Source organism: Canis aureus, chromosome 19 (assembly GCF_053574225.1).
Source record: "Canis aureus isolate CA01 chromosome 19, VMU_Caureus_v.1.0, whole genome shotgun sequence".
NCBI lineage: Eukaryota > Metazoa > Chordata > Mammalia > Carnivora > Canidae > Canis > Canis aureus.
The window spans coordinates 9,113,114-9,125,252 of record NC_135629.1 but is presented as its reverse complement, the minus strand read 5'-3'; the positions used below and the strand labels follow the sequence as shown (position 1 = coordinate 9,125,252).

At 39.9% G+C, this 12,139-nt stretch overlaps 1 protein-coding gene across 2 annotated transcripts in view; it reads right to left on the bottom strand.

Moving 5' to 3' along the window:
- Positions 1-8,270: 8,270 nt before the first annotated feature.
- Positions 8,271-12,139, bottom strand: part of SEC13 (SEC13 homolog, nuclear pore and COPII component) — a 33,824-nt gene continuing 29,955 nt past the window's right edge. For both annotated transcript variants that reach the window (XM_077857884.1, XM_077857885.1), the window contains exon 9: positions 8,271-8,724. In XM_077857884.1, coding sequence (XP_077714010.1) covers positions 8,611-8,724 — 114 coding nt within the window. In that variant the 3' untranslated portion in view covers positions 8,271-8,610. The remainder of the gene's footprint in view (positions 8,725-12,139) is intronic.

Below are 12,139 nucleotides of genomic sequence, written 5' to 3'. Positions count from 1 at the left end.
ATGTATTTATTGCATTTAATTACTTGTTTTGTGGCTGTTTCTGGAGATTTTCTCTTTATCTCCTTCTTGTTTCGATTTTCCTTAGTGATATATTTGGATTTCTTTTTATTCTTTGCATGTTTATTAGTGGTTTTTGATATATAGTTACCACTAGGTTTGTATATAACCTCTTCTGCAAATAGCAGTCTGTATTAAGTTGATGGTTATTTAAGTTTGAACCCATTCTTCTCTCCTTCCCATATTTTAGACATATATTATTATTTTTTAAAATATTTTATTTATTTATTCATGAGACACAGGCAGAGGGAGAAGCAGGCTCCATGCAGGGAGCCCAATGTGGGACTCAATCCCAGGATCCCGGGATCATGCTCTGAGCCGAAGGCAGACGCCCAACCACTGAGCCACCCAGGCATCCTTAGACATATATAATTATATTTTATATCATTTTTAGGTGTGTGTGTATGAGTTCCTTAATTGATTTTTAGAGAAATACTCATTTTTACTGCTTTTGTGTGTCCTGCCTTTATACTGTCACTTTTGGTCTTTCCACTCAAGAGAGTCCCCTTTAATATTTGCAGGGCTGGTTTAGTGGGCATGAACTCCTTTGGTTTTTGTCTTTCTGGGAAACTCTTATTCTGAATGACAGTCTTGCTGGATAGAGTATCCTTGGCTACAGATTTTTCCCATTCAGCACTTTGAATATATCATGCCATTCTCTTTTGGCTTGCCAAGTTTCTGTTGAAAAATCTCCAGCAAGCCCTAATGAATTTTCCCTTTTAAGTTAATGACTTCTTTTGTCCTGATGTGGGTCTGCTTTTGATTTTTGATGGGAGTTCTCTGTGCTTCCTGGATCTGGAAGTCTGTTTCCTTCTCCAAATTAGGGAAGTTTTTCAGCTATTATTTCTTCAAACAAATTTTCTGCCCCCTTTTCTCTCTTCTTCTTCTGGGACTCCCATAATATGAATGTTATTACATTTTATAGTGTCACTAAGTTCCCTGTCTATTCTCATTTTTTTTTTCAAATTTTTATTTATTTATGATAGTCACATAAACACAGAGAGAGAGGCAGAGACACAGGCAGAGGGAGAAGCAGGCTCCATGCACTGGGAGCCCAACGTGGGATTCGATCCCGGGTCTCTAGGATTGCGCCTTGGGCCAAAGGCAGGCGCCAAACCGCTGCGCCACTCAGGGATCCTGTCTATTTTCATTTTAAATTATTTTTCTTTCTTTTGTTCAGCATCATTGCTTCCCATTACTTTGTCTTCTAGGTCATTAATTTCTCTCTCTGCTTCTTCCAGCCTCATTGCCTTCAAGTGTGTTTCTAATCTCATTTACTGCACTCTTCATTCTCTGAATCTTTAACTCCTTTATCTCTGTGGTAAGGGCCTCACTGATGTCTTCCATTCTTTTCTCAAGCTCAGTGAATGTCCTTAATGATTGTTGCCTTTTTTTTTTTAAGATTTTATTTATATTCATGAGAGACACAGAGAGGCAGACACAGGCAGAGGGAGAAGCAGGCTCCCCATGGGAAGCCTGATGCAGGACTCAATCCCAGGACCCTGAGATCACGCCCTGAGCCAAAGACAGACGCTCAACCACTGAGCCACCCCGGTGTCCCTGATTGTTGCCTTAAATTCTGCATCAGCCATGTTACTTATAGCTGCTTTGCTTAGATCTCTGGCCATGGCCTTATCTTGTTCTTTCCAGAGGATCCAGAGCCCACATTTGGTTGGCCAGTCCCTTAAATCTCTCAGTCTACAAGTTTCCTCCCTGCCCCTCTCTTCCATCCCATCATTCATTTTATAAAACAAACTGTTTGCCCTGTACATTTTTCCACATTCTGGACTTAACTGACCAATTCCTTGAGGCTTTGTTGGACTTGTTACTCTCTGCCTGCTTCTCTAAACTGGTAGTTACACCTCAACATAGTATCTTATGAACTTTTCACTTAGTGGACTTATGACCCTTAATTATTGTCTCTACTCTTTTTATTAGGAATTATAAATTGTGATTCTTCTATTCTTTTGTACTTTTTACAGTTATTAGCGTTTTTCCTTCGATTATTTTGTTACCTTGATAGGCAGTTTGTATAGAAAAGGCAAGATAAATGCAGGATTTTAAACAATAGACTCATTTCAAAACAAAGTTGGTGTTTTAGGAACCTCCAAAGTTTTCTTCCTATTATGAACTCATGGATTTTTTTATACAAGTGTTTCAATCAGTTATAGTCATTCTTTTAGATGCTTCCATGTTTGATATATTGATTCTCATGTGCTTTTGACATGACCATAGTTTTTAAATAGCTTCCTTATTTTGTCCCAATTAGAAATCCTGGGCTCATCTTGTGCATAAGATTAGAAACACATACTTCTGAGGAGGAGAAAAGTAAATTGTGAGTTCATACTGTTATTTGCAAGTAAAATTTAAGGTCTGTTTTCATTTCCTGGGTTTTACACTTAAATTTCTTTCCTTTACCCTGATGATTCTGTTTTCTAATTACCTTAATAAAATTACCATTATCTTACTTTATTTTATAATTTCAACATAGTACTCTCAAAATAAGAGTACTACATTTACCAACCATAAAACTACTAAATGCAGACTATTAGGGGTGTACATTCAAGACACTTTTTTAAAATAAAGATTTTATTTATTTGACAGAGCCAGAGAGCACAAGCAGGGGTAATGGCAGAGGGATAGGGAGAAGCAGGCTCCCTGCTGAGCAGGGAGCCCAATGCAGGGTTCGATCCCAGAACCCTGGGATCATGACCTGAGCCAGAGGCACTCAACCAACTGAGCCACTCAGGCGCTCCCATATAACTTCATAGTTTGAGTTTATTAAATATTACATGGCTTGAAAGTCAATGGTATAAAACAAGGTACATGCAGAGACTACCTCTTCTATCCCTGTCCCATCCACTGTTTCTTTTTTTCCACTATAGATAACTATTTTTCTTGTGATATTTAAAAAAAAGATTTTATCTATTCATTCATGAGAGACAAAGAGAGAGAGAGAGAGAGAGAGAGAGAGAGAGAGAGAGAGAGGCAGAGACACAGGCAGAGGGAGAAGCAGGCTCCTTGCAGGGAGCCCTATGCGGGACTTGATCTCGGAACTCCAGGATCACACCTTGAGCTGAAGGCAGATGCTCAACTGCTGAGCCACCAAGGCGCCCTGCCCCATCTTTTTTTTTTTTTTTTTTTAGCCCATAAGTTATTTAGCTGTAGACTGCTTAAATTTCTAAACATTGAGGATTTTCTGAATACCTGTTACTCATTTCTAATTTACTTTCTTTATAGTCACAGAATGTGTTCTGTATGGTTTCAATTCTTCTAGATTTGTTAAATTTTGTTTGAGGGTCCAGAAATTGGTCTCTTCTTGATGACTGTTCTCAATGTACTTCAGAATGAGTTTAAATGTTGGGTAGAGTGTTCTATAAGTGCCAGTTAGGTCCACCTGAGTGATCATTGGTTTATGTGTTTTATAACTTTTTTTTTATTTCTTTTATTTTTATTTTTTTATTTATTTATGATAGTCACACAGAGAGAGAGAGAGGCAGAGACACAGGCAGAGGGAGGAGCAGGCTCCATGCACCGGGAGCCCGATGTGGGGTTCGATCCCGGGTCTCCAGGATCGCGCCCTGGGCCAAAGACAGGCGCTAAACCGCTGCGCCACCCAGGGATCCCTTGTGTTTTATAACTTGACTGATTTTTTTGGTCTGCTTGTTCTGTTACTGACAGGAATGTTGAGATCTCCAACTGTAATTGTAGATTACTTCTGTTTAGTTCTGTCCATTTCGTTTCACTTATTTGAAGCTCTATTTTAGGTGCATAAATATTTAAGATTTTTTAAAAAAAGATTTTATTTATTCACGAGACACACACACACACACACACACACACACAGAGGCAGAGACACAGGCAGAGGGAGAAGCAGGCTCCATGCAGGGAGTCCGATGTGGGACTCGATCCTGGGTCTCCAGGATCAGGCCCTGGGCCAAAGACAGGTACTAAACCACTGAGCCACAACCCTTTTACTATTTTGTCACTCTTCATCTCTAATATATTTTTGTTCTGAAGTCTACTCTGATGTTAATATAGAGATTGAGCTTTCTTTTGATTACTGTTTAAATAGTGTATCTTTTTTTAAAATAGAATTTTGTTTTAATTTATTTCTGTGTTTATGTTTATGCTTAAAGTGGATTTCATATAAACAGCATATAGTTAGGTCTTGTTTTTTTTTTTTTTTTTTTAAAGTCCATTCTGCTAATCTCTTACCAGGGGCCTTTCATTTAGTGTTAGACCTTTTATATTTATTGCAATGACCCATAAAGTTTGGTTTAAATCTATCATCTGGCTCTTTGCCTCCAATTTGTCCCACTTCTTCTCCCTCCCACCCACCCCCACCCCATCTGTTCGTTCGTTCTTTTTCTTTTCTCTTTTCATAACCACTTTTGGATTAAGTATATTTTAGGATTTCCTGCTATCTTCACTATACCGGCTTGTCAGCTATTTTCTGCTTTACTCTTTTAGTGGTTGACCTAGGATTTAAAAATACAATTTCAATATAATACAGTATACCTTCAACACATATAACATTTCAAAGATACTACAAGATCCTTACAACAGAATACTTTCAATTTCCTCATTTCCATTATTTGTGCTATTATTAATTTTATTTCTACATAAGTTGTAAGCTCACAATGCACTTAAAATAATATTTTAGATAAATGGAAAAAGTGTAAGTTACCCAGATTTTTTTCTATTCCTGGTGCTCCTTATTCCTTGGTATAGATCCATATTTTCATCTGATACTATTTTCATTTTACCTGAAGAACTTCCTTTGACATTTCTTATAATGCAGTTCTCCTGGTGATTTAGCTTTAACTTGAAAAATTCTATTTTTTCACTCTTATTTTGGAAAGATTTTTTCACTAGCTATAGAATCATAGTCTGATGATTGTCCTTTCCTTTTTTTCTTTCAGCACTTCAAAGGTGTTTATTTTCTTATGGTTTGCAAATTTTCTGATGAGAAGCTGGCTGCCATTTCATTTGTTTCTATGTAGTATGTCTCTCTGATTTTATAATTTTTATTTCAGCAATTTTATTATGGGGTCTGTATGTATGAGTTTTTAATGTTCTGCTTGGGGTTCTCTGGTTTCCTTGAATCTGTATGGTTATAATTTTTATCCAGCTTGGAAAAATTTTACTGGATATTTTTTCTGTCCCTTTCTTCCCCCCCCCCTTTTTTTTTCTCCTTGGGACTCCAACTTACACCTATCCTAGACTACTTGACAGTGTCCACAGGTCAATGGATTGGTTTGTCTTTATGTGCTTGTTTGTATGGTTTTTATTGCCGTGTCTTGACTTACTGATCAGTTACACCGCAGTGTCTATCTGCTTACTCCTGCCCAGTATATTTTTCATTTTAGATAATGAATTTTTCATTTTTGGAAATTCCATTTGCAACTTTTTGGTATCATTTTTCTTGTACTTGTTCCTTTAGATTCTTGAACATATTTATAATAGTATTTTTTTTTTTATAATAGTATTTCTTAAGGTCTGTATCTGCTAATCCCATGGTCTTTTTTTTTTTTTTTTTTTTTAAGATTTTATTCATGAGAGACAGAGAAGCATAGGCAGAGGGAGAAGCAGGCTCTCTGTGGGGAGCCCTTTTGTGAGACTTGATCCCAGGACCCCAGGATCATGCCCTGAGCCAAAGGCAGACACTCTACCACTGAGCCATTCAGGCGTCCCCCCAGTCTTATTTCATATCAATTTTTTTCCTCTTCTGGTTATGGGCTGTATTTTCTTCCTCCTTGCACATCTGGGGATTTTGGATTGGAAGCTGGACATTGTGAATTTTGTTTTCAAGTGCTTAATTTTGCTTTTCCTTTAAAGAGTGTTGGGCTAACTTGGCACAACGTGAAATTACTGTGGACCTCAAGGCTTGGTTTTATGGTCCAAAGGAACCTCTAATTCTAGACCTAATTTAGGATGTATTATTAAGACATGATCTTTCTTAGGACTGTACCCAATGCCCTGTGTATTCTGATGTTGTTGCACTCTGGATCTTGGGCACGTCAACTATTCTCCTCTGGGAGTTCAAAAATTGTGTGCTCTGTTGGTTTCTGGTCATGAAGTGTCTTGCCTTTCATGTATGCAGGTTAGGACTTGGTCCCACTGTAGGAGACACTTCTGCAGATCTGAGGAGCTTGCCCTGAGCAGCTCCCTCTTCTCCAGGACCCTGCCTAGTAGGTTCTAGCTTAGCCTTTCTGGACTCTGACCTCTGTCTCTTCAACTTGACCACTAGACTTTGGATTGTCTCCCTGTGCTTTGGCCTGGAAGCTGCTCCAAGGCTGTAGGCTGGGTGACTAGGGCTCCTGCTTGTTTCCCTTACTGAAACACTACCTGTTGTCCTCTGCCCATAAGCATTTGTTTCGTGCATATTAATGTGGTTTTCTAGTTGTTTGTGCTGTGAGGGAAACTCTTATGGCTAGTACTCCTTCATGTGTTACAGTGGAAATCTTTTCGAACTCACTTGTGAGAGCCTATAAAATCTAGTTTTGTCAGTTCTCACATTGGCTTGCTGAATTTTCTGAATGGACGATTACTTGATGGTAATTCTTGGGTTACCTGGCTCATGGGACTATAAAAACTCCTCTCTTACCTATGCTACTCTTACACAGGTGTTATCGATATGGTTTGGCCCTAATCCTCAGGGTTTGAGGGAATACCTTAATTCTATTTTTTTTTCCCTCCCAGTTGCTTTTTATAAAAGCATTAAAGAAACACTGTGGTTGCTACTCCTCTCTTACCCTCTTTATACATTTTAAATTACCCCTACATTTGTATCACTTGGTCTTGGCAAGTGCCAAGACCTTGGTCATTTCATTCACCTCCAGATTACTCTGACCCTCGGTGGTGTGAGCTACAAACAGCATAAGGCTAACCTATCACCTATCCACTGTGTAACACAGGACTAGTTCTCATTATTTCTTGATGGTAGCAGGTAGCGTAAGGAAGACCAGGCCTGTCCTTCAGGGAGCACAGAGCTTGTTAGGGAAGGTAGATGTGTGAAAAGCTAACTTGCACTAAGTTAAGTTTTTGTCTACTGAGAAGTGTATGCAAAGGGGCCTTTGTGGGTCTTTTCTCATCTGAATAAATGGATTGGAGAACAGTATGGGAACTGCGCTTCTAAGGCCTGGATTGTGCAGAACGATGTGGGAGGCTAAGGGGCAGGGCTCTGGCCTATCTTTGCTTCAAGCACAGTTGTTCCACCTTTTCCCATGTTATGCATTATGATCTAATATTTATTTCAAAACGGGTTTTGATGCTAAACAATGATGGGTGAAAAGCACATAGAGGAACTGGGGTCCACACTTCCTTGTGCACACAGCCTCCTGAGGTGAGTGGCCTGACCTTTTTGCAAAGCTTAGTGCACATAAAGGTCTGCTGTGAACATCACCCCAGTTCATAGGTGAGGAACCCCCACATACTCCCTGAGTTCTGCCTGTGACAGCACCCACTCGGGAGTGGAACCAGAGCAGGACTCAAACACTGGCTTTACCGCTTGGCAGCAGACAACCCCAGGTGGGTCTTCTATCTTCTGTGACTATCTTCTCTGAGTTTCCTTATTTGGTAAATTGGGGACAAATACTTGCACTGCTCTGCTGTGTTGCTAAAGGTGTGGGGTCTCCAGTGTAGTGCCGGCTTGCAGTAAGTCTCAGTAAATGGTAGCTGCTGTTGTGATTCAGGTGAGGGTCTCAGAGCCTCTGCTAAGAGGTGATACCCGGTTCAGGCTTGATGAGGACCAGAACCATGGTCTCCAGCAGCCCCTCCTTGAACTGGCACGGCCCATAACATGAACAAAGTGTGCCCACTTCCTGAGCCTCTCTTAACTACTGGTATTTGGTTAATCCTGCCCTGCACTGGCATGGCATCTTCTGGGTCACCCACATGCATTAGTTCATCTGCGTCTTCTCTGTAAGGCAGACTTTTATTCCCATTCTCCAGAAGAGGATGTGTGCTCAGACGATACAGTCCCCGTCACTGAAGTCCACATCTGGTGTTCCTTTCACGTCACTCTGTATGGTGCCTTCAGTATAACTGGAATCAAGAGGATGTTACAAAGACAGACCACCTTTGTGTGCATGGGGGTGGGAGGGTGCTACAGGAACCTGGGTCTTGGTGAACCTTGTTCTAGTATACTGACGTTGTAGCAAGAATAAAAATAAGTGTTTTAGGGAAGGGTTAGGGTAATGCAGGAAGAATTATAAGCAATATGAATTTATTTAACTATTTTGGAAACAAAACCCCCTCCCAAATAATGCCTGAACCCAAAAGGTACATAAAAATGGCCAAAAATATTTTAAAATAATAGATCTGAAGATCATTTGTAGTTTTTTCCTCATAACATGAATGCTTTCAGCAGGACAGTAAATTACAAACCATATCAAATCATGTTAAGGCAGATGATCAATCTGGCTGCATTTGTAACTACTCCTGGGAAAGTAATCGTGTTGGAGCTGTTCCTCCCAGCTATTTAGTCAGTTGGTCTAGGAAAGGGCAGTCCTGGAGTCAGCAGGTGAGGAGCTGGGCTTGCCTGTCTTGTCACTGCTCGTTCTGCTGGCCCTCTGTGACAGAAGCAGACACGGATCCCTGGCCCTTGTTGACATCACTGATGCACACCCACTGTCCGTCAACAGACTCCTTCCACAGGGTCACCTGCAAGTCAGCACACACACAGCCTGTAATGGGTCTGCACCCCTCCCTCTGCTGTCCCCTTCCCAGGGCCTCATCAAAGGCCATGACTCACAGCTTGTGAGTCTACAAAAATCCACACAGATTAAGAAAGAAGGTGTACAGAGAGTGACCCCACCAAGATGATGACAAAGGGTGTTCCTGACTTAGCACCCCTCTCACAGAAGAACTTATTCATGAACAAGAAACCAGTAAATGAATCCTAAAAGACAAAAGCGAGGCTGAAGCACCTCCCTCCACCATAGAGACCAAGATACTGTACCAGAGTAAGTAAGTGGGATATCTCCAACCTATGATTCCTCCTCCAGAAGGAAGAGAGCACAGAGGGGACATCCAGTTATCCAGTGTTATAAGACATCAATCTGTAGGAGCCCAGACTCTGTATTCTGCCCCATGGGGATGGCAGGCACACACTGGGAATGTGATTGTGACTAAGTGGGGACGGCCTCGTATCCAGAGAGCTTATTCAGGAAAATCTGTGCGGTCCCTCAAGTTGGGCTGCCCAGGTAGCAGAGGTGGGCCCACTAGCCCATCTGACAGCAAGGGCTCACTCTACCACCTGGAAGTGGCATGACCCTGCAATTCTAGCAGAGAGGGGGACAGGGGTGGTGGGGAGAGCTGGTGGTCCTCACAGCAAAAGCCAGTGGCCTTATTTCACAGGAAACTTGGGGACAGATTGGCTTGAAGTTAAGACCACAAGAAAAGTATTAGTGGCCTTACAGTTGCTTCTCCCACTGTGCCAGGGCAGGGAAATACATTTTGTATCTAAGCAGTGATACATGCATGTGGGAAGCTGAACAACCCTGCTTACAGTGGCACTAGAATACAGTGCACAGCACCTGGCTTCCCATCTGCAGAGTACAACCAGTGGCCTCACCTAACCAGATGTTCAGTCTACAGTCTTGCCTAGTATGGGTCTCCAAACAAGCTGTGTAAGCTCTGGCTGCTGTCCTGCTGCCCCATCAGGCCAGAGAAGAAGAAAAAAAATCCAGGGGATTTGTTCAGCAGGCTTTCGGGCCCTTTGTACAGTACAAGCAGATTTGGGATTTCAAGGTGCTGTCGATACTTACTGAGCAACTATTATGAATACCAGGCATGGGCCAAAACTTTTAGAAATGGAGTCTCTAATTCTTTGAAAGCTAATATGAGGAATAATATGAGCTACTTTTCTCCTGAGTAGATATGTCCCTTCTCTAGGCCAAATGACAAAAATGTCCATTTTACTTTCATATAAATGCCACATACATCCCTGTTGTCTTTTTCTGATTTCCTAGACTCATCTATTGCTGAGTAGGAAGCCAAGCCAGAGAATCTGATCCTCTAGCCTCACCTGGGCAGGGAACTAACAGCTAGCAGTCCTACTTGCACTTCATGTCAGGGGACTACCCCCTATCCTAAGAGCTCAAACACTTAAAAACAGACCTTAACCAGTGGCTGCACTTGCCCAAAAACCTTGCCAGTAGGACCAGAAACCCAAACTGAGCAAACTGATTAAAGTGCCCCAGTGAACCTGCAAAGGCTAGAAGAGGAGACAGATACCAACATGAGGATCACAGAAAACCACGTAAATATATCACCAAAGGAAACTAATAAAGCTCTGACTAAAGAAATGAAAATCTATGAACTGTAGGACAAAGAATTCAGAATAATCCTCTTCAGTTTAGTGAATTATAAGCATGTATAACTAAATTAAGCTCAACAAAAATAGACACCATTAAAAACAAACCCACCAGAAACCCTAGAGCTAAAAAACACAGTAACTGAAAAATTTAGCAGAGTTTCAAAAGCAGGGTTGACCACACAGAAGAAAGAAATCAGCAATGTGGAGGACAGGACACTGGAAATTACCCCGAGGAACGGAAACAGAAAAACAGTAAAGACTGCAATGGGATGGAATGAAAAGCAATATTCACTTAAAGAGAATTCCAGAAGATGAGAAAGGGACATAGAGTATATTTCAAGCAATGAGCCTGAAAACTTCCCAAACCTGGGGAGAGAAACCGACATCTAGATCCAGGAGGCCTAAATAGGTTGAATCCAAACAGGCTACAAAGACACATACGTTATAACTCTCAAAAGTCAAAGAATTTTAAAAGCAGCTAGAGAAAGAGTTACATACAAGGGAACCACCATAAAACTATGAGCAAATTTCTCAATAGAAGCTTTTCAGGCCAGAAGAAAATGGGATATATTAAAAACAAACAACAACAAAAAAACCTGTTAACCAAGAATAATATACCAAGTAATAAAAGTGTCCTTCAGAAATGAAGAAGGGATGGACTTTCTACAACAAAAACTGAGGGAACTCATCACCACTATACTTGCCTTATGAGAAAAGCTAAAGGGAGTTCTTTCAATAGAAGTAAAAGGATGCTCATTAACATTATACAAGGCAGCATAAAACTCACTGGTAATGATAAAACATAAAGTTGGATTCTGTAATATGGTGATGGTGGTGTGTAATTCACTTACAATTCCTTTAAAAGTTAAAAAATGTAGTAAAAAAAATAACCGTACCTACTGTTAATAGCTATACATTATAAAATATGTAAATTTTAACATCACTAACCTAAAATGTAAGGGAGAGAAGTAAAAGTGTAAAGATTAGAAATTCTATTGAAGTTAAGATGTTTTATGTAAGCCTTACAGCCCACAAGGGAAAACCTGAAGTATTAGACAAAAGAACATGACAAGTCAAAGCATACTGATACTTTAAGACATCAAAACACAAAAAAAGGATAAGAAACAATTAACAATGGATCAACAGAACATTCAGAAAATAAACAAAATGGCAATTGTGTAAGGCCTTACTAATAATTACTTCAGATGTATTAAACTCTCCAAACAAGACAAATGGCTGAATGAATACAAAAACTAAGATCCATCAATATGTTCATGCAAGAGATTCACTTTAGCCTTTAAGACAGAGACTAAGAAGGAAAGGAAAAATCTATTTGAAGCAAATGGTAACCACAAAGAAAGAAGAGGTAGCTATAGTTAATATCACACAGACTTTAAAAATAATAAAAAGAGACAAAGCGGTTAACACATCAAGAGGATGTAACAATTCTAACTATATAACTAACTATTCTAACTAAACAGAGAAATAAAGAGCAACAATGGACAGATCATCCAAACAGATATGTCACACCACAAAACAAGTCTTAACAAATTAAAAAAAAAAACCTGAAATCAAACCAAGCATCTTCTCTAATTATAATGGTATGAAACTAGAAATCAATAACAAGAGGAAAGAGAAATTCACAAACACACACAAATTAAATACTCTCTTGAACCATGGATCAAAGAAGAAATGAAATTATTTTGAAATGAAAATAGAAACACAATATATCTAAACTAATAGGATGCAGCAAAAGCA